Source organism: Aquarana catesbeiana, linkage group LG04 (genome assembly GCF_042186555.1).
Source record: "Aquarana catesbeiana isolate 2022-GZ linkage group LG04, ASM4218655v1, whole genome shotgun sequence".
Taxonomy (NCBI): Eukaryota; Metazoa; Chordata; class Amphibia; order Anura; family Ranidae; genus Aquarana; species Aquarana catesbeiana.
Window position 1 is genome coordinate 258,719,724 of NC_133327.1, and position 21,845 is coordinate 258,741,568.

Consider the following 21,845-nt stretch of genomic DNA (forward strand, 5'->3'; position numbering starts at 1 on the left):
GTCCATAATAAGGAGGAGAGAGAGGTCCATAATAAAGGATGTTACCTGATAACTAAGTAATCACTAAAAGTGATTCTAAAGCCTCAAGGGTTTTTTATACCTTTTTGCTGCAGGGACCCCCAGCCGCCCCCTCCTTATTCTTACCCAAGCCCGATCAGCAACATGCACAAGAGCAGCGGCTCTCATCACTGCCTCCCTCCTCCCTGGGCTGAATGATAGCAGCTGCAGCCATTGGCTGTCGCTGCGGTCAATTAAATGCCGTGATGAGGAATCGGGGGGGGGGGGGGGGCCCGAGTCGCTGGTCTGTGTCAGTAGACGCAGAATGGGAGAGCTTGGGAGCAAGCATGCACGAGTGCCCCAATGGAAAGCAGCTTTCCCTGGGGGTACTTTTCGAAGAGGAAGGACCTGGAGCACTGGAAGGGGACCCCAAAAAAGGAGGATCGGGGCTGTACTGTGCAAAACCATTGCATAGAGCAGGTACGTATCACATGTTTGTCATTTTACTATAAAAAAAAAAACCACAAAGGTTTATAATCACTTTCAGTATAGAAGTGAGAGCCCTCTCTCATTAGATAGAAGGGTAAAAATAAAAGGGTAGTAACCTTGAATCATTTGATATGAGAGGGTGGGGTGATCCAAAACCTCTATATAAAAAAGGAAGAAGCAGGGGGTGAGGAAATACCGAATGCAACCCGGCATACAAGGACATTAGAACCAGAAGTATGTGAGAATCCTAACTTACACATATAGGTATTTCAGGGGTGTGAAACCACACTGCAAACCTGCTCGGGCAAATACGAAATATACATTGGAGGAATCAAACGTATCCCTGTAAACATCTAGAATCCTCCATAGAGAAGCTAGGGGTAAAAACCTAGTATCAACACTAGGAATATTAGCTTGATAAAAAAATAAGAAGAGGAATGTAAGAAAGCTTTCCTTCATAGTTTGGTCGCAGAAGAGGAGCCATCTCCCTGTAACCAATGTCTTGCCTACAGACCCTTGAGGGCAGTACAAGACTTAGTGATGAATATAGCTCCTTGTAAGAAAGAAAAAAGAAAAAAAAGGCACACTCACGCACAGAATGTAAGGTAAATTAAAATTCTTGTACAAAGGCTTTTATTGAACATACATGACAACAGGATAATACAAAAACAGTGGTGGACACATCATGTATAAATATTTGCATAAACTTCAGGTGTCAAACATATTAATACGAGACACAAGGGTTTGCACCAGCTCCTGAGAATTCAGGGGCGGTCTTATGAGGTCAGCAAATCCTGATGGTGTGGTAACACGCTAGACTTCACTTGTGTGCAAGTGGTTTTGCAGAGCCTTATGTAGCACGTGTCGAGAGAAAATGTAAAACATAGCATCTCAATAAGAAAACAAAAGGAGAAAATAAAGAAAAAACCGAGGAGCGCACCTAAAGAAAGGCAGTGTATACTTGTAAACGTTTTCTCCCCATGTGTCCAATCCCAGCAGGACCTAGCCTGTGGGCCAGAGAGACATAGAAAAGAGAAGATAGGAGGAAGGTGTGAGAAGGGGGAGATTGAGGTAGGTGTGTAGGATAGAAAAAGAGGGGAAGAAACAGACAAAGAAGAGTGAGAGGAGAGGGGAGTGGGTGGAGATATACTAGAAAGAGTAGTGCTGGATCGAAGCAGGAAGGGTGGGTATGAGCCACCCAGGGTTGCCATGTCTGGAGGAATTTGTCATGTGTATCTGATAACACGGCTGTCAGTTTCTCGTTAACCATGATGTAATTTATGCAGTTTTTAACTGATTTGAAACTGAGAGCTGGAGTTTTCCAAGCTTTTCCTATGGTTAATTTAGTTGAAGTAAAAATATGAGACGCCAATTGGCGTTCTGGTCGTAGTAATTCTGTGATCAGTTTCCCCAGAATGGCCTCAAAAGGGTCCCTCTTTATGTTAGTGTTGAAGAGGTTACGAAGGAGTGTGTAGACTCTGACCCAAAGTCTGCATACCCTGGGGCACTTCCACCATTGTGCCATTGTGCCCTCCTGAGAACACCCACGGAAACATAAGGGAGAATATGATGGCGTAAAACTCGCTAAGCCAGCCGGGGTGTAATACCATCTATAGAGCACTTTATAAGCATTTTCCAAGAAGAGAAGAGGATCTGCCAGTCCTCTGGGGCCAGTCGCTTCCCCAATTCCGCCTCCCACTGGAGATGGTATGGTCTCAAGGGTGGTTTTTTGGAGCCTATTATGGCTGCATATATTAAAGAGAGCAAACCCGAGGACTGGGGTCCTGATCTACAAAGGCTTTAGAAAGGGGTCAAAGTATAAGGGGGTGATCGAGATTTTATAAGAAATTGGAGGAAATGTCGGAGTTGCATATAACTGTAGTGCTCCCTAAGGGGGATGTCATGAGAGGAACATAGGGCTGCAAATGGGATAATCTTAGTGGGGGTAAACATTGAGTGGACATCCACAAAGCCGTTCTTGGTCCACCACGTGAACTGCAATGGATTAATCGCATCCAGGTGGGAATAATGGACACTGAAGAAGGTGGTGTAGGGGGAGATGGGGGGAGATTGGGCCCACCGAGTATTTGACCGTGTCCCACAACCCAAGTGAGTGGGCCAAACATGGACTGATAGTGCTTGGGCGGTGGACTCGAGGGAGCCAAGGGAGGGATGCTAATGGTATCGGGTGTGAATCCACCAGATCAATGGTGGCCCACAACGGCATTTGATGTTTCTCATGGAGGTGGGATAATGGGGCGATAGCCGCTGCTGTATAGTAAGTGTGTAAGTTGGGAACCGAGAGGCCACCATTGATCCTGTGGGGGTACAGTACCTGCCTTTTGATCCTGGGTCTCGTAGAACCCCAGATAAACTGCATGATTTTACGTTGGTGTATACAGAGAATATGAGAAGGGACCTGGACCGGTAAGACCCGGAAATAGTAGAGCAGCTTTGGGAGATAGGTCATACGGACGGTTGCAATCCTTCCAAACCAGGACAACGGGAGGGTGGACCAGGAGGAGAGCATAGCTGCCAACTTCCCAAACAGTAAGGGAAAGTTGGCTTTATATAGGCCCGAGTATCTTGGGGTGAGCTGGATCCCAAGGTAGGGTAATGAGTTTAACCATTGGAAGGAGAATGCAGATTGCAGGGTTTCCAGCTCAGAGGGCGAGAGATTGATTGACATTGCTTTGGATTTAGCGGACTTGACCGATAGGCCCGAAAAGGTGGTAAAAGTGCCCAGAAGAGAAAGCAGGTTAGGGAGGGTGATTCTGGGTTTAGCGATGGTCAACAGGATGTCATCCACGAACAATGACAATGTCATTGTCAATGTGTGGAGTACCCGCTATTTCCACCCCCACAGTATCTGGGTGGGATCGGATGGCCTCCGCCAAGGGTTCCAGTGCAAGGACAAATAGGAGTGGGGAAAGTGGGCAACCTTGGTGGGTATCCCTTTTAATAGGGAAGGTAGTTGATTCAAACCCGTAGTATTTCACTTTGGCCTGGGGGAGTCATAAATAGCTGAAACCCAGCTCATAAAGGAGGTGCCAAATCCATAATGCTTAAGCACCTGTGTCAGGTAGTGCCATGACAATGTGTCAAAGGCTTTGTTGATGTCCAACGACAAGAACATTGTTTCTAGGCACCTGCTATGGATGATGTGCTGTATTTGAAGGAGAAGTTCAATGGCGTCACCTGCCTGTCTCCTTGGGACAAAGCCCACCTGGTCCTTCTTTATCAGGCATGGAAGAAAGGAGTTGAGGAGGTTGGCCAGGATCTTTTTAAGATTTTCATGTCTAGATTGATTAGGGAGATTGGCCTGACGTTAGCCCAAGATGAATGGTCCCTGTCTGGTTTAGGGATCATGACGATATTAGCAGTCAGCAGGTTGGGTGTGAAGGGGTGACCTTCCTTAACTGAATTGTATATTTGTTAGATAGGGAGCAATGACATCTGCTAATTTCTGGTAGTAAAGTGCAGTGAAGCCATCTGGGCCGGGTCTTTTACCCACCTTCAACTTAATGCACTGGAGTTCTTCCGAGACTTGTATGTCTCGGTCCATCAGGGACGTGTGGGTTTTCGGATAGGGAAGGTAAAGATAAAGATAAATTTGTCAAAAAGGTGTCAAGGCCTTGGGTGGAAGAGTAATCAGGGGCAGAATAAAGTTTAGTGAGGCGATGCCGGAATTCCTCCAGAACTCTCTGGGGGTTGCCAGTAAGGGTGTTATGGCGGGTGCGCAGAGCAATGGGAGCAAATTTTGGGATAAAGGTGCGCAGTCTATTGGCTAGCATTGCATTAGGTTTATTGACTTTAACATACCATTTTTGTCAGGCCCAGCGAAGGGTACGTTCTGTTTCGTCAGTCAAACATGAATCTAGCTCTGTGCGGGCTTTATCTAGGAGTTTGCGGTTGGCGGGGGGGGGGGGGATTGCTTGAAGGCCATTGACAAGGCCTCCAATTGCGACTCCATATCATGGCAAGCCTGTGCTCTCCCTTTTGCGTTTGGACACTAGGCGAATAACGTGGCCCCGAAGGACAGCCTTGTATGCTTCCCATAGTGTGACTGGGGATGAAACTGACCTTGCATTAAATCTAAAATATTCCACGGAAGCTTTGTGGATGTCCTTAAGGATCGCTTTGAAAGACAAGAGAGTCATTTATCACCCAGGGGGAGTGTGGCGGTTTGCTAAGCATGTAGTGGCAAACCGTCAGGATAGGGTCATGGTCCGACCATGGGGCAGCAAGGATAGAGATTGAATCCATTAAAGGGAGGTGTTTACGTAGGACAAACATATGATCGATCCTGGAGTGAGAGTGGTGAGGGTGGGAATAGTGGGTGTAGTCCCTACCTAGAGGGTGGAGCTCCCACCAAATATCTATTAAGTCATGATTTTGCAGGGAATGGGAAAATGTTTTTGCGGCAGGGGAGTTTATGATCCAATGGGTAGTTGTCAAGAGAAGGGTTCAATGTCACGTTAGATTCACCCGTCAAAAGGAGGGTACCTCTTTGATGGGGCTTCAACAGGGAGCAGATGTGGGTCAGAAAAGGCCCCGGATTCTTATTCGGGGCATAGTAAGTCATAATGGTCATGACATTATCTTGAATGGTACCTTGCAGAATCAGGTACCTACTGCTTGGGTCTGCTATTTGTTTACTGCAAATAAATGGGACCGATTTGCATATGGTGATCAGGACACCCCTCTGTTTAGTAGGGGCATTAGCCAGGTAAACATGGTGGTAATCCACCGCAAAATATTTGGGACAGGAGGAGGATGAGAAATGGGTTTCCTGCAAACATGCAATGTCTATTATTTTGTTGTTTGAGATATTTAAAAACCTTGACCCGTTTCTGGGGGGAGTTCATACCCTGAATGTTCAGGGACAACCAGTGGAGGGTCATGGGATCGGAGGGGTACTCCTATGTAGTATTCCAGCCACACACCCCGTGGACTGAGAGGGAGGGAGAAGAGGGTGGAGAGGAGAAGAGACAAGAAGAGGGAGGGAGAGAGAGAGCAAGACATATAACATAAGTGTATTGAGGAGAACTCTGAGTAGAGTAAGCCTTAAGAATGAATTGAATGCATCTTTTTGTGGACTGTAAGGCCCACAGTAGGGTGGAACATTGGTCAAGACAGCCGTCTTAGCCAAGTGCCAACTCATGGGGGGAGCAGTGTTCCGGCTGAACCACCAGCCTATTAAATAATAATACAGTCAACTGAAGTATCTTTAGCACAGAATCTAAGAAATTTCTGATAACACATTTATCAAGAACCAGCTAAAACAGTGTAACTAAGTACATATAAAACACGTGAAGGCTCAACTACCCGGGACCCCCCGGCACCCGAAGACGACGGCCAGAGGGCCATCGCCTCCAGGTGGCCTGGGGGACCGGCCTAACCCTACCGCACCCCTAGTTCCGCCAAGCCATCAGAGGCGGCGAACTATGGTGCGTAAACAGAGACCACAACCAAGTTGGTAAACTGATGAAGGTTACCCCTGCGGGGAATGCATTACCCCCCCCCCCGCATTATGACAATCCCAGAAAGAATTAAAGAGGTTAGTGCAAAAATAAAACAAAAAAAATCAAAAACAAAGTTAGTAGTCAAACTCAGGTTATTGTAGATGCATTTGTGTGGGAAAGGGTGGGGAAAGCCATCTGAAGTCTGTGTCTGCGTCGGTCATGAGGGAGGCAGTCAACACCCTCCACAGCCATCTCTCAGGTGGGGCGGCCTATGGCAGGGTGCTCAATTCCATATCTGGAGCAGAGGACAGAGCAGGGTGCAAGTAAGACAGGGGGCTTGTTCCAAAACGCACCCAAATTGTTCCGGGTGTTAAGCTAGCATATAAACAAGGTTCATAGGTTGTGGCACAAGGTCAGGTAGCAAGAAAGATTAGGTATCTCAAAGATGTAAATGGAGTACCTTCAGCCGTTGTTGGACTTGTGTAAACGTTGGGCCCGTAGATCTTGCAGCGCCTGGGATCTGGGTTGAGAGTGTTGATGAGGAGGCCTAGAGGGTCCTGGTCTAGAAGAGGAGGATGGTGCTTCAGTTGTAGAGGGTAGGCCCAGCTGCAGCTCCTGGAAATGGCGTCTCAAATCAGACGGGGAAGTGGCGTGGAACTGATGGCTCAAGTGGGAGAAGGAGAGCTTAAAGGGGAACCCCCATCTGTATTTAATCCCCTGGGTTTGTAGAATTGGGAGATAAGGTTTGAGGCCCCGCCGTCTGGCGATGGTGACCGGTGAAAGGTCGGCGAACAGCTGGAGAGAGTTACCTTGGAAAGAGAGGTCTTGCTGTTCTCTTGCAGACTGTAAAAGTTTCTCTTTGGTACGGTAATGGTGAAATTTAATGATGACATCTCTCGGGGGGCCGTCTGAGGGATCTGTGAATACGATCGAACTCCAGCCCGTCCACTGGAATCTCGGGGGTCAGTTCCTGGAAGAAGGCGATGGCTGTGCCCTGTAGGTCAATGATAACTTCAGGGATACCGCCTATACGTAGATTGTCCCTGGGAGCCCTATTTTCTGCATCTTCCAACTTATCTTTTAGGGCCTCAAGCTCAGCTGACATTTTATCTACCTCCTCCTCGTGTCCCTCCAGCATCGTGGTGGCTAGATCCATGCGTTGCTCTAATTGATTAGTGCGGTGGCCTATCTCTTTAAGGCCCCGCACCAGGCCTGAGGAGAGCTAGGGGGAGGCTGCGGTGATCTCGTCCCTCACTATGCTGTGGAACTTGGCCAGCATGTTGTCAGAGTCCATAAGTAGAGGACTCACCAGGTCCGTGGGGAATTGCTGCAGACTGTCTGCGGGAGACGCTGGATGCTCAGCAGAGAGCTGAGTGGCGTCATCTGGCTCTGGAAGCTCAGGCGCCATCTTGCTTTTTCCCTTGCCTGGGGCTGAGGAGGGCTTATGGGGCTGCCGGTCCTTTGGATTATTTTTTACCGAACGGTACATTACCGGCAGTGTCCAGAGGTGATTCAGAGTCTGTGTAGATGTGTAAGCTGCATCCACGTTCACTCTGTACGTTGTAAGGCCGGCTTGTAAGGTCCGACAGCGTGGAGCGGAGGAATCAGGCGGCCATCTCCATCGCTCGCGCGCTAGGCAAATTAAAATTCAATCCATTTGGTGGTCCTCTATACGGACTTCCACCAAAGTTGAAAAAAAAAAAAAAAGAGAAGATGTGGTATATGTCCAATGAAAAACTTGCTGCCATCATTTAAGATAAATTCCCAAAATTTGAGAAAATCTGGTCTCCTTGAATCGAACCTTATCTTCCAAAAGGCTTTGATAGGTCCTTGTTATGCATATAAAAAACATATATTAAACGACCACATGCTCATTCCTCGTGTATATTTGCCTCTCCTGGCAAACCTCCAATTCTATTCTCTTTCCATCTTTTATATTCTTCTTTCCTTTTCACCACTTTTATTGATCAAACATTTATACATTTATCTATGCTACAGTATGTAGAACTCTACCATATATATTCACTTTTAAAACTTTATTGCCATTTATACTATACTTTGACTGAGGACTGATAACATGATAAGCATATAATATATATTCATAGCTTCTACTGTATAAATGTCTCTATATACACATCTTTTTTTCCTGTGTTTTTGTTTAATATTTTAATAAGAATGTATTGAACCATTAACATTTCACCCATGTATGAGTTCCAGCCGAGGTCAGACTAAAAGCCTAAACAACAGGGGGATTTCCCCATCAACTGTGAATACTCTCTGTTCCATAAGTGGATACAGGCATTAGGAGGATCTTTCCAGGAAGGGGATAAGTAAATTCCACTCAGGCCAGAATCTGGCAGATAGCTAGCTGGACTTCGGGGTCTAAAGAACTATCGTGGTGCCTTCCCAAATTCCCAATTCCTTAGCTCTACTGGAGAAATCAAAAAAGGGACAGCATGAGAAGAGGGACCACGTTAAATGGAATTCTCCAACCATCCCATAAGCACCTAAAAAGTATGAGACAAAGGTCCACAATGACTGTAGACAGGATCCCTAGCTCAGCATGAAGTGCAAGCAGCTAGGACACTGACTGTAGGACATTGTGTGTGTGTTGTGTGTGTATATATGTATATATATATATTATATATATATATATATATATATATATATATATATATATACACACACACACACACACACATATATACACACATATACACACCACACACAGTTAGTTCCATATATATTTGGACACAGGCACAATTTTTATTTGGCTCAGTATACCACCAGAATAAAATTAAAATGAAACAATCCAAATTAATTTGAAGTGCAGACTTTCAGCTTTAGTTCAAGGGGCTGAACATAAATATCAAGCACAAAATTCAGGAACTGCAATCATTTTTATACACAGTCCAACCCCCCCCCATTTTCAGGGGCTCAAATGTAATTGGACAAATTAATAAAATCGAAAATAAAATGTTCATTTTTAATATTTTGTTAAGAATCCTTTACTGGCAATGACTGCCTAAAGTCTGGGACCCATAGACATTACCAAAGACTGGGTTTCCTCCTTTCTGATGCTTTGCCAGGCTCTAACTTCAGCTGTCCTCAGTTGTTCTTTGTTTGTGGGTCTTTCTGCCTTTAGTTTTGCCTTCAGAAAGTGAAATGCATGCTCAATTGGGTTGAGATCAGGTGATTGACTTGGCCATTGCAGAATATTCCACTTTTTTCCTTCAAAAGCTCCTAAGATGCTTTTGCAGTGTGTTTTGGATCATTGTCCATCTGTAATGTGAAGCACCATTCAATCAACTGTGCTGCATTTGTCTGAATCTGGGTTGACAGTATATCCCTAAACACTGTCACATCACAAACACCAATGAGCCAGTGCCGCTAGAAGCCATGCATGCCCATGCCATCACACTGCCTCCACCATGTTTTACAGATGACGTTGTGTGCTTTCGATCATGAGCTGTTCCAAGCCCTCTCCACACTTTTTTCTTCCCGTCATTCTGGTACAGATTAATCTTGGTTTCATCTATCCAAAGAATGCTTTTCCAGAACTGGTCTGGCTTTTTTAGATGTTCTTTGGCAAAGTCTAATCTGGCTTTTCTATTCTTAAGGCTTATGAATGGTTTGCACCATGGTGAACCTTTTGTATTTGATCTGATGAAGTCTTCTCTTGATTGTAGACTTTGACAATGACATGCCTACCTCCTCGAGTGTGTCCTTCACTTGTCTGGATGTTGTGAATGGGTTTTTCTTTATCATAGAGAATATCCTGCGATCATCCACCACTGCTGTGGACGTCCAGGCCTTTTTATGTTGCTGAGCTCACCAGTGCGTTCTCCTTTCCTCAGAATGTACCAAACTGTTGATTTGGCCACTCCTAATGTTGCTGCTCTCTCTCTGATGGATTTGTTTCCTTTTTGGAGCCTTACAATGGCCTGTTTCACTTGCATGGACAGCTCCTTTGAACACATGATGTAGGTTCACAGCAACAGATTCCAAATGCAAATACCACACTTTGAATCAACTCCAGACCTTTTACCTGCTTAACTGATCAAGAAATTATAAAGGAGTAGCCTACACGTGGCCATGAAACAGCTTTTGGTTTAATTGTCCAATTACTTTGGTCACTTGAAGAAGGGGGATGGCTATTCTTATGAGCTGTGCTTCCTAAACCCTTCCTCCGATTTGGATGTACATACTCTCAAATTAAACCCGAGAGTGTGCACTTTCAGCCCATATCAATTATATTACTATAGCTTGAAGATATTTTGGTAAATAAATGAAAAAAATAAAATTGTGCCTTTGTCAAAATATATATGGACCGAACTGTGTGTGTGTGTGTGTGTGTGTGTGTGTGTGTGTGTGTGTGTGTGTGTGTGTGTGTGTGTGTGTGTGTGTGTGTGTGTGTTATATATACACACACATACATGCAGTTGTGCTCAAAAGTTTACATACCCTGGCAGAATTTATGATTTCTTGGTAATTTTTCAGAGAATATGAATAACACAAAAACTTTTCTTTCACTCATGGTTAGTGTTTGGCTGAAGCCATTTATTATCAATCAACTGGGTTTACTCTTTTTAAATATCACAACAGAAACTAGCCAAATGACCCTGATCAAAAGTTTACATACCCCAGTTCTTAATACTGTGTATTGCCCACTTTAACATAAATGACAGCTTGAAGTATTTTGCGGTATCTCTGGATGAGGCTCTTTATCTTCTCAGATGGTAAAGCATTGGCATTGTCCATCTGTAATGTGAAGCACCGTCCAATCAACTGTGCTGCATTTTCTGAATCTGGGCTGACAGTATATCCCTAAACACTGTCACATCATAAACACCAATGACCCAGTGCCGCTAAAAGCCATGCATGCCCATGCCATCACACTGCCTCACCATGTTTTACAGATGACGTTGTGTGCATTCCTCTTGGAATGCACACAACGGCATTCCTCTTCGCAAAAAGTCTCCAGTTCCTGTAAATTCCTGGGCTGTCTTGTATGAACTGCATGTTTGAGATCTCCCCAGGGTGGCTCAATGATATTGAGGTCAGGAGAATGAGATGGCCACTCCAGAACCTTTACTTTATTCTGCTGTAGCCAATGACAGGTCAACTTGGCCTTGTGTTTTGGATCATTGTCATGTTGGAATGTCCCATGCGCAGCTTCCTGGCTGATGAATGCAAATGTTCCTCCAGTATTTTTTGATAATATACTGCATTCATCTTGCCACCAATTTTGACCAAATTTCCTGTGCCTTTGTAGCTCACACATTCCCAAAACATCAGCAAACCACCTCCTTGTTTCACAGTAGGAATGGTGCACCTTTCTTCATAGGCCTTGTTGACTCCTCTCCAAATGTAGCATTTACGGCTGTGGCCAAAAAGCTAAATTTTGGTCTCATCACTCAGGATTACTTTGTGGCATTTGCGTAGTAATGGCTTTCTTCTGGCGACTCGACCATGCAGCCCATCTTTCTTCAAGTGCCTCCTTATTGTGCATCTTGAAACAGCCACACCACATGTTTTCAGTGAGTCCTGTATTTCACCTGAAGTTATTTGTGGGTTTTTCTTTGCATCCCGAACAATTTTCCTGGCAGTTGTGGCTGAAATTTTAGTTGGTCTACCTGACCATGGTTTGGTTTCAACAGAACCCCTCATTTTCCACTTCTTGATTAGAGTTTGATTGGCATTCTCAATTCCTTGGATATATTTTTATACAGTTCAACTACCTTTTCCCGCAGATCCTTTGACAATTATTTTGCTTTCCCCATGACACAAATCCAGAAACTTCAGTGCAGCACTGGATGAAAGATGCAAGGGTCGGTCAGGAGTCCAGAAACTCAATGCCCTTTTATACACACCTACTAATTATAAGCAAACAGATCACAGGTGAAGATGGTTACCTTTAATAGCCATTCAAACTCCTTTGTGTCAACTTGTGTGCATGTTACCGGGCCAAAATCACCAGGGTATGTAAACATTTGATCAGGGTCATCTGGGTAGTTTCTGTTGCCAATATGATTTAAAAAGAGTAAACACAGGTGATTGATAAATGGTTTCAGCCAAACACTAACCATGAGTGAAAAATGTTTTTGTGTTATACATAGTCTCTGAAAAATGGCCAAGAAATCAAATTCTGCCAGGGTATGTAAACTTATGAGCACAACTATATATATATATATATATATATATATATATAGAGATATATATATAGATATAGATATATATATCTATATATATCTCTCTATATATATAGATATAGATATATAGATAGAGATATAGATATATATACACACACACACATATATATATATATGTATATATATATATATATATATATATATATAGATAGATAGATAGATAGATAGATAGATAGATAGATAGATAGATATAGATATATATATATATATATATATATATATAGATAGATATCTATAGATATATATATAAATAATTTTTTTAATGGCCAGAGAGTTGTTCACATATACACATTCTTGGCCGGTAGCGAGTCCATTGATGTTGACTAAGGGCTCCTTCACATGGACGTGTCCGTGTACGGAGCCCGCTCTGCTCAGCGGGGGATCGCTCTGTTGATCCCCGCTGAGCAGGCAGATGACAGGTCTGTCAGAGCACCGCTCTCCCCCATGGGGGATCGGATGACGAGGGACCGTAGAGTCCGTCACACTTTTTCGGATCGGAGCGGGTCAGATGTCACCTCTGACATCCGACCGTCCATAGAGGTCTATGGAGCGTCCGTTCAGGTCCGCCTAAAAAACTGACAGGCGGACCTGAACGGATCGTCTGTGTGAAAGAGGCCTAAGGCAGAGTCTGACCAGACCAGGTATATTCTGGTGAGACTTGGAAGGAATTGTAAAGACAATGAAGGATAACTAAACATCAAAAGGTGTATGGTGAATAGCAATCTTCCAATAATAACCTGTTCATCTAATGAATAGTAATAAAATGCAAGTTAGGAAGTTTATGGATAATGTTGATTAGGTATTTATGACTGCAGCTAGCCATGGCCAAGAGGCATTATCTGTCACCCAGATGGTCAAAAGCAGATCAAAGGGGCTATTAAAATTGGTCAGATTGCCTGACCAGGTTACTGAATTGAGTAGATGTGTATATTAGGGAAAGTCTTTTTGGTCAAGTTATGACAGGAGAAACTGGGTTCTCTGAAGGTGTCTGAGTGTTACATGAATATTCCAAGTACCAAGTGCCTGTACCTGTGTAGGATGTTCTACATAAATGCATCTCTCTTAATAAACTACATTGCTGTGGGAATAATTAGAATTATAATAATAATCATCCCACTACATTGGTGCCAAGTGACCAGAAGAGCATTTTTTGGTTCAGTAACAGAAGTCGGTAGAGACAACAGTCCTGTGAGGTGGACAGAAGTCTGGTGACTCAAGAGCTGTGCTGTGACTCCAAAGTCTGGTGGTGACTTAAGAGTGATCTATAAAATTGGACAAGTTTAGAACCCCAGAATTATTCTCCGGAGACTGGAAAACTGAACAAAAAGACTATCACCACACTGACACCTCTTCAGTAAGGTCTCCTGAGAGTTCTACAATATGGTTGCCAGGAAAAAGGAACTAGAGTGAATGTAAGGGTCAAGTGCTGTGGGTAGGGTCCAGAACTAAAGGACACTAAAAGAATCAGGACCTTACAAAGCAAAGAACCAGAAAGAACTGATCCCTTCTGATCTTGCAGGCCACAAGATCCTTCAGGAGAGGGGACCTTCAGGGTTGAAGAGAGTCAAACTCCACAAGCGGTTTAACGATCTATGATGAAAAAGTGCTCCCCTGTGAAGAGGATACCCAGATCAAATGGGACAGCAGTCCCTTGGGTAGGATGCTACCAGAGCATGAATCCAAGATCCCAAAGTGTGGGGGACCCAAAAAAACCTGGGAAAATGCACAAAGTGTAAGAAGTTTTATCAGAAATGACAGCTGGGGAATGTACTAGATTCAATAGACCAGAGGACTCTGAGAATGCCTGAGCATCCAAACTAAAGCACCATGGGACCCAGCAGGATGAACAGCCCCCTACTTGCAAAAATAGGGGTGTATCTTCATGTAGAGGGCTTAGCAGGTGAGATAGAAGACTTCTGGAAGTCTTGATACCTGAGTGGGAAGCAGGCTGTGATTGTCTATGAGCTACTACTGTAGTAGCTCAGCGCGGTCGCACGTTGAATGACAATTGCGCTGTCATGCTACACTGTACTCAAACAAAATTTTTATCATTTTGTTCCCACAAACAGAGCTTTCTTTTGGTGGTGTTTGATCACCTATGTGGTTTTTATCTTTTGCTAAACTAAAAAAGACCAACATTTTTGAAAAAAAAAAAAAAAAGATTTCTTTGTTTCGATTATAAAATTTAGTTTTCTCCTTCACTGACGGGCACTGATAAGGTGACACTGATATGTAGAATTGATGGGCACTGATAGATGGCACTGATAGGCGGCTGTGATGGGCACTGACAGGCGGCACAGATGGGCAGCACTGATAAGGTACTGACAGGTTTTACTGCTGGGCACTGATTGGCACTGTGATGGGCACTAATTGGCACTGATATGGGCACTGTCATCATTTTTTTATGGGGCACTGACTGGCAGCTGTGGTAGCACATCTGATGGGGCTGTGCTGATAACCAAAGTGCTGATTATCAGCACAGACCCCCCTCCCCCAGTCTGAAAGGGAGAGTTACCTCCCTAAGCTGTGTGCTTAGGCTCTCCCTGTCAGCGTGAACCAAGCAATGCATCCTGGTTCACGCGATGATCAGCTGTGATTGAAGTGAAGCCTCCGTGCCCCTGTGGGTGCAATCGCTGTGTGCCCCCGTGGGTGCGCGCCAGCATGTTATCCTGCTGGACGTCATATGACGCCCAGTCAAGATAACTGAACCACTTCCTGTCCGTCATTCTGCTATAGGCCGGGCAGGAAGTGGTTAAAAGACATGTCGTACCAGCTAGTGGAAACCAACTAGGCCCAACGTGAGGCATGCAGATGCTAAAAAGGGTCATAGACAGCCCTGTTACTCTAGAACAGGAAGTTTGTTACTGGCAGCAACACAAGGTTAAAATAAGGGAAAAAGGCCTGAAAAAATAAAATGTGCATCCGGAAAGTATTCACAACGCTTCACTTTGTCCACATTTTGTTATGTTACACCTTTATTTCAAAATGGAATAAATTCTTTTTTCTCAAAATTCTACAAACAATACCCCATAGTGACAACATGAAAGAAGTTTGTTTGAAATCTTGGCAAATTTATAATAAATAAATAAATCACATGTACAAAAGTATTCACAACCTTTGCTCAATACTTTGTTGAAGCACCTTTGGTACCAATTACAGCTTTAAGTCTTTTTGAGTATGATGCTTGCTACAAGCTTGGCACACCTATTTTTAGGCAGTGTCTCACAATCTTTTTTGCAGGATCTCTCAAGCTCCATCAGGTTGGATGGGGAGCATCGGTGCCTAGCCATTTTCAGATCTCTCCAGAGATGTTCAATCAGGTTCAAGTCTGGGCTCTGTCTGGGCCACTTAAGGACATTGACAGAGTTATCCAGTAGTCACTCCTTTGTTATCTTGGCTGTGTGCTTAGGGTCATTGTCCTGTTGGAAGATGAACCTTCATTCCAGGCTAAGGACCAGAGCGCTCTGGAGCAGGTTTTCATCAAGGATATCTCTGTACATTCCTCTCAGTTCCTGCCTCTGAAAAACATATCCACAGCATTATGCTGCCATCACCTTGCTTCATTGTACAGATGGTATTGGCCAGGTGATGAGCGGGGCATGCTTTCCTTCAGACAGGATGCTTGCCATTTAGGTCAAAGAGTTCAAACTGTTTCATCAGACCAGAGAATTTTGTTCCTCGTGGTCTGAGAGTCCTTCAGTTGCCGTTTGGCAAACTCCAGGTAGGCTGTCATGTGCCTTTTACTGAGGAGTGGCTTCCTTCTAGCTACGCTACCATACAGGCCTGATTGGTGGAGTGCTGCAGAGATGGTTGTTCTTCTGGAAGGTTCTCCTCTCTCCACAGAGAAATGCTGGAGCTCTGTCAGAGTTACCATCAGGTTCTTTGTCACCTCCTTAAGCCCCTTATCTAGGAAGAGTCCCAACTTCTTCCATTTAAGGATAATGGAGGCCTCTGTGCTCACTGGGACCTTCAATGCTGCAAAAAAATTCTGTACCCTTCCCCAGATATGTGCCTTGATACAATTATGTTTAGGAGGTCTACAGACAATTCCTTGGACTTCACGGCTTGGTTTGTACTCTGACATGCACTGTTAACTGCAGGACCTTATATAGACATCTGTGTGCCTTTCCAAATCATGCCCAATCAACTGAATATACCACAGGTGGACTCCAACCAAGTTGTAGAAACATCTCAAGAATGATCAGTGGAAACAGGATGCAGCTGAGCTCAATTTAGAGTGTCATTGCAAAAGGCTGTGAATACTTCTGTACAAGTGATGTTTTTGTTTTTTATTTTTTTTAAATTTGCAAAGATTCCAAACAAACTTCTTTCACATGTCATTATGGGGTATTGTTTGTAGAATTTTGAGGAAAATAATTAATTTAATCTATTTTAGAATAAGGCTGTAACATAACAAAATGTGGAAAAAGTGAAGCGCTGTGAATACTTTCCAGATGCACTGTATATTACCTTTTTCTTCTTGGAATTTGATACAAGCAACTAAATAATGGTAAACAGCTTTATGATGCACAATAAATATATGTATGGTGCATTTTGGGTCTGTCTGCATCTATATATCACAGAAGATACTCTGAAAATGTAGAGGCATTAGCAGATATAAAGCTTCAAAATTCTTTAAATCAGGTGTTTGATCATGTAAGAACAATTTTCATTGTAGTTACTAAACTAAGCTCACACAGAACAGCAATCACTTGTAGCAAGCTATGAAGGGAATTAATTCACACTAGCACTAATCAATACAATCAATACAAAGACTATTTTGATATAGAAAAGGCACAAAAAAGAAAACAAAATAGGTGCCCAATTTCTTTCTTTAAACCCCAATGAAGACACTAATTACGTGACTGTGAAGGACATAGATAAAAAATAATAGTCAAAAGAATATAAAATAAAGTAACAAAAATTGCTTTCTGGCATTTTAAGGCCTAGTTGAGTTGCACAGAATCACATGCCAATGAAAATCACATTGTTTTTCAATGGTGTCCATTCACATCAATGCGACTCAGCACGGATTGATTTTGGAAATGCAATTCCATTGCGATTTTGGCCCCATAGAATATGCACACCACATCCAAGTAGCACTATATAAATCGCACTGAAAGTCAGATCGCAGCAGTGCGAACCTAGCCTAAATGTTTCTTGTTTTCAACTCATGAACACCAAGCTTAAAACAGTTTTAAAAATTCCAACCATGACAACCTTTGTCATTTACATTGGGATCTCTTTCACCAAAAATTTTGTAACCACTTGCCGACCGCTTGCCATTTGACGGTAACAGAATGGCTCCCCTGAGCAAATCGGAGTAGCTGTACGGCGGCCGCTTTAAGGGATATAGGGGGCGCGTGCCGCTTTACTGAGGAGCCGATGCGCGTGCCGGTGGACGTGATGTCTGCCGGGCACCTGTGATCGCTTCTGACAGAGAAGTAACGGGGATCTGTGTGTGCAAACACACAAATCCATGTTCTGTCAGGGGAGAGGAGACCGATCGTGTGTTCCCAGTATATAGGAACATCGATCAGTCTCCTCCTCCAGTCAGTCCCAACCCCTCACAGTTAGAACACAAACTGAGGGAACACATTTAACCACTTGATCGCCCCCCAGTGTTAACCCCTTCCTTGCCAGTGACATTTATACACTAATCAGTGGCTAGTTATAGCACCGATCGCTGTATAAAGGTCAATGGTTTCAAAAAAGTGTCAAAAGTGTTCGATTTGTCCGCCGCAATGTCTCAGTCCTAATAAATAAATAATAATAAAAAAAAAAAAAAAAAATCGCAGATCACTGCCATTACTAGTAAAAAGATAAAAAAATAAATAAAAATGCCATAAAGGAATAACCTATTTTGTAGGCGCTATAACTTTTGCGCAAACCAATCAATATTCCCTTATTGCAATTTTTTTTTACCAAAAATATGTCGAAGAATACATATCGGCCTAAACTGAGGAAAAAATGTGACTTTTTAAAAAAAAAATTGGAGATATTTATTATAGCAAAAATTAAAAAAAATATTGTGTTTTTTTCAAAATTGTCGCTCTTTTTTTGTTTATAATGCAAAAAATAAAAACTGCAGAGGTGATCAAATACCACCAAAATAAAGCTCTATTTGTGGGGAAAAAAAGGACATACATTTTTCAGTTAAAGTAACGCAGTGCCGTATCTCAGAAAATGGTCCGTCAGGAAGGGAGTAAATCCTTCCGGGGCTGAAGTGGTGGCATAAAAAGAAAATGTTACTTGTCGTTTGAAACACAAAATGTATATTTATCTTTCCAAGCATGTTCTTGGTGTATTACAGGTGTGTGCTGTGGAAATAGAAGGACAGAAGCCAAATGCAGTAGAATGTGCATAAAGAACATGTTCTCTATATTTGCTCCCTGTCTGCATAGCCACAGAGAAAATAAATACAAGATGACAGTTACTTGATCCATTCAAGCAGACACATGTCAAGCCAACAGCTCCTGGTGAGAATACCATTACTGCTTTTCCCTTAGGTAAGTGGTACTATCAACATTTGCTCACCCTGTTCACCAACTCTTCCTTCTCTCTGCAGCACTAAGATTAGTTGTCTTAAGAGCAACAAGTTCATGCATACACATATAAAAAGCAACCAGTTGCCACTTACAAAATTTCTAATGCATGTCCTCTCTATAGAGTCTACCAATCTCCTTTGTTGGTAACATATATAATTTGAGCAACCTGGACGCAGCCAAAGAGTCTCATGAACCAATATAATATTTATATATATATATATATATATATAAATAAATAAGAGTTAGAGTGGTTTGTAAAGCCACTGTGTCTTATTCCTATAATCCAGTGTTACATTAAATTATGTGCCCCAGTGTATGTGCTTTTTAAAAAAAATGGGCTGCTTAAGATCTTATTTCATATAGCAGCTCGGCACTCACGTGAATGCACACCAATTCTCAGCCCTCTCCTAATCTGATAACTGCAGCAGGAGGAGATGAGAATCTGCCACTGACATCAGCCAGCAGGAGGGGAGGAGAGTGGCGAGCAGTCACGTGAGAGGCACTTTCAAAATAAGGTATAAAGCAGCATATTTTTTAAAAAACATACACTGGGGAACATAACCTAATGTAACACAGTGAATTGTAGGAATAAAACACAGTTATTTTAGCAGCCGGATGGGAGGGTTGGGAAGCAGATCGACACTGTCACTAGCTGACAGGCAGGGAGGGAGGTGGAGAGAGGGAGCAAAGAGAGACAGCGGGATGTCGGAGACACGTGAACTGACCACGGTATCATGGATAAGCAGCCATGATAAATATGGTCAGCTTACTGGGGGGAGGGAAGCACCAGGCAGGATCAACCAAGTATTTTAGATTATACAAAGGGCCAAATTACACAGCACGAGCACTGTGCTGTTATTTATGCTTTAAAAGAACAGTCATTTTTTTTTTTTTTTTTTTTAGGGTTACAACCGCTTTTATTTTCCATTATAATTACACAATTTTATTGTAGTGACAATAAACGACAAGATGAAAACAAGCAGCACAATACATGTTCTAATATATTGCAATGTATGCACTCACCTGACTGCAAAGCTCCAGCTAGTCTTTGTTTCTGTGGAAGGGCCAGCAACATTGCAGAAACCTTGCTAATGCCATAGAGCAGTGATGGCATCTTAGTTGCTTCCATAGCTCTAAGGCTTTGTTGGCTGGGAGAGTGTGCACAACCACCAGCTGCATCAGCCAGAATTAGAGTTAAAGCGGAAAGATCTGGAGTTTTGTGGTCATGTGACCGCATAGGAAAAAAACTTTAAAAAAAAGTTATTTACATTGCAATTTATTAGAAAATGGATGCTGGGAAATTCAGAGCAATATGGAGAAAATATTTAAAAGCTGGATTATTTTGTTGCTTTTGCTTCTACTTTAAAATTTTGACATCAAATGCTGTGACAACAATGGTGAAAAGTAGCTTGATGTTAGCCGTCTTCCTTTTATAGTTCAATAGAAAAAAAATAAAATTTGTATTTGTTAATGATAATCTGCTTTATGGATTTAAGAAAATTTAAGACTTTTTCATTTCTTACCTTTGGTTGCGACGACGGTGGTGGAATATAGGGTTGATCAGTAATATAAGTCTTCTTACTGTTAGCAGAGGAATATGCTCCAGGAGGTTGCTGGCCTACAGCAGGTGTTGAAGCATAAGCTGGTTCTGGTTTCCAACCTCCTTGGTGGGCATAGGGGACCTCTGAATTGTTTCTTCCTCCATAGGCCTGTGTTGGTGGATAGTAGGGATCTTGATACTTCACCTGGTTGCCCTGGGAATAACTATAGCCAGGGTCTGCATAGCGTACAGGCTGGGGTGGAACATATTCAGGTTCACGTGGAAGTGCAGATTTTTGTGGAACATAATACTGGTTTGGGGCAACATTATAGGGTGGTTGGGGACCAGGTGGAACATACTGGGGGCTGGGTTGAGCAGACTTAACATTGTATGTTGGTCGGTTAGGAGTGGAAGCAGTGGCATAAGGGGCAGGAACAGGCTGAGCCCTCTGGGTTCCAGGTGACCCAGCAGGGGCTGGCTGGGATGTAGACTGAGGTTGTGGTTTGGCTGCGGACTTCTTTGTTGCAGTTAGTGGAGGCTGGTTTGGAATAATCATCCTCTTATGGCCTGTTACAGGAGTTCCTGAGGATGGATGAGTCAATGTGCCAGTAGTGGACCCAGAAACCTAGAATTATAAAAAAATAAATAAATAAGTGTTATTTTACTGGAGATCGTATATAAAATATTTTTAACATTAAAAGAACAAAACATTCTTAGGACATGGTAGTAGTAAAGGAAGCCAATCACTGGACAAAAGTATAATATTTATTGCACCAGTGACAAGTGGAGCAAAGTAATGAAAGATTAGCTTATATTCAGCAAAAATTTGGACTAGAGAGAACAGTCTGGAGGTACATTTTTGCACTGGCATATGGTAGTACACTTAGCCTTACCATGCATACTCTGTCTTTACTATGCCAACTGAGCTAGGAGCAACTGTATGGTAGAAGAACAGGAACAATTGTGTTTGAAAAGTGTCAGTCTTAACTATCATTGTTTACTATAAGCAAAAATATTGATATATAAATGGTAATAACTGCATTGATATTTTTCTTTCTTTTATATTATTCAACTAGCGCCAATAGAAAACTTTTCAGACCTACCGTCATGGGCCAGCTACAGTGAACTAGTAAATGTTGCCTAATGCTGCCATCTAGCCAGATTATAATGAGCTTTGCCATAGTGAACACGAATAACCTAATTTCCTTCAGCTTGCGAAACACAGGAGTTACACAGCCATTTAAATTTTATAAAGCCAAACTGATGGCAGTGATTATGCAAGTCAACTTTAAGGCCTGGTTCACACCTATGCATTTTTTTTAGTGCATTTTCAGTTTTGCAGACACTTTTCTTACACACTACAATTAATTAACATGGTTTCCTATAGGTCATGTTCACTTCTGTGCATTTTATGGAAAGGGCCAGAGGCTTTTTTTCTGGTTTTTGGTGCCACAGACTTTAATGGATCAAAAATGTGTATTGAAAAATGCAAAATACACAGGAGTATGGAAACTGCAACATGCATAGGTGGGAACCAGGTCTTAGACAGAAGACTCAAACTGAGGCAGTTTCTGATAGCAACCAATTGGGGCAA

General features: G+C 42.8%; 1 protein-coding gene across 4 annotated transcripts in view; it reads right to left on the reverse strand.

Annotated features, from left to right (window-relative positions):
• The window catches only part of LPP (LIM domain containing preferred translocation partner in lipoma), a 582,414-nt gene that overhangs the window by 237,651 nt on the left and 322,918 nt on the right, over positions 1-21,845 (reverse strand). For all 4 annotated transcript variants that reach the window (XM_073626412.1, XM_073626410.1, XM_073626413.1 and 1 more), the window contains one exon: positions 20,235-20,876. In XM_073626412.1, coding sequence (XP_073482513.1) covers positions 20,235-20,876 — 642 coding nt within the window. The remainder of the gene's footprint in view (positions 1-20,234; positions 20,877-21,845) is intronic.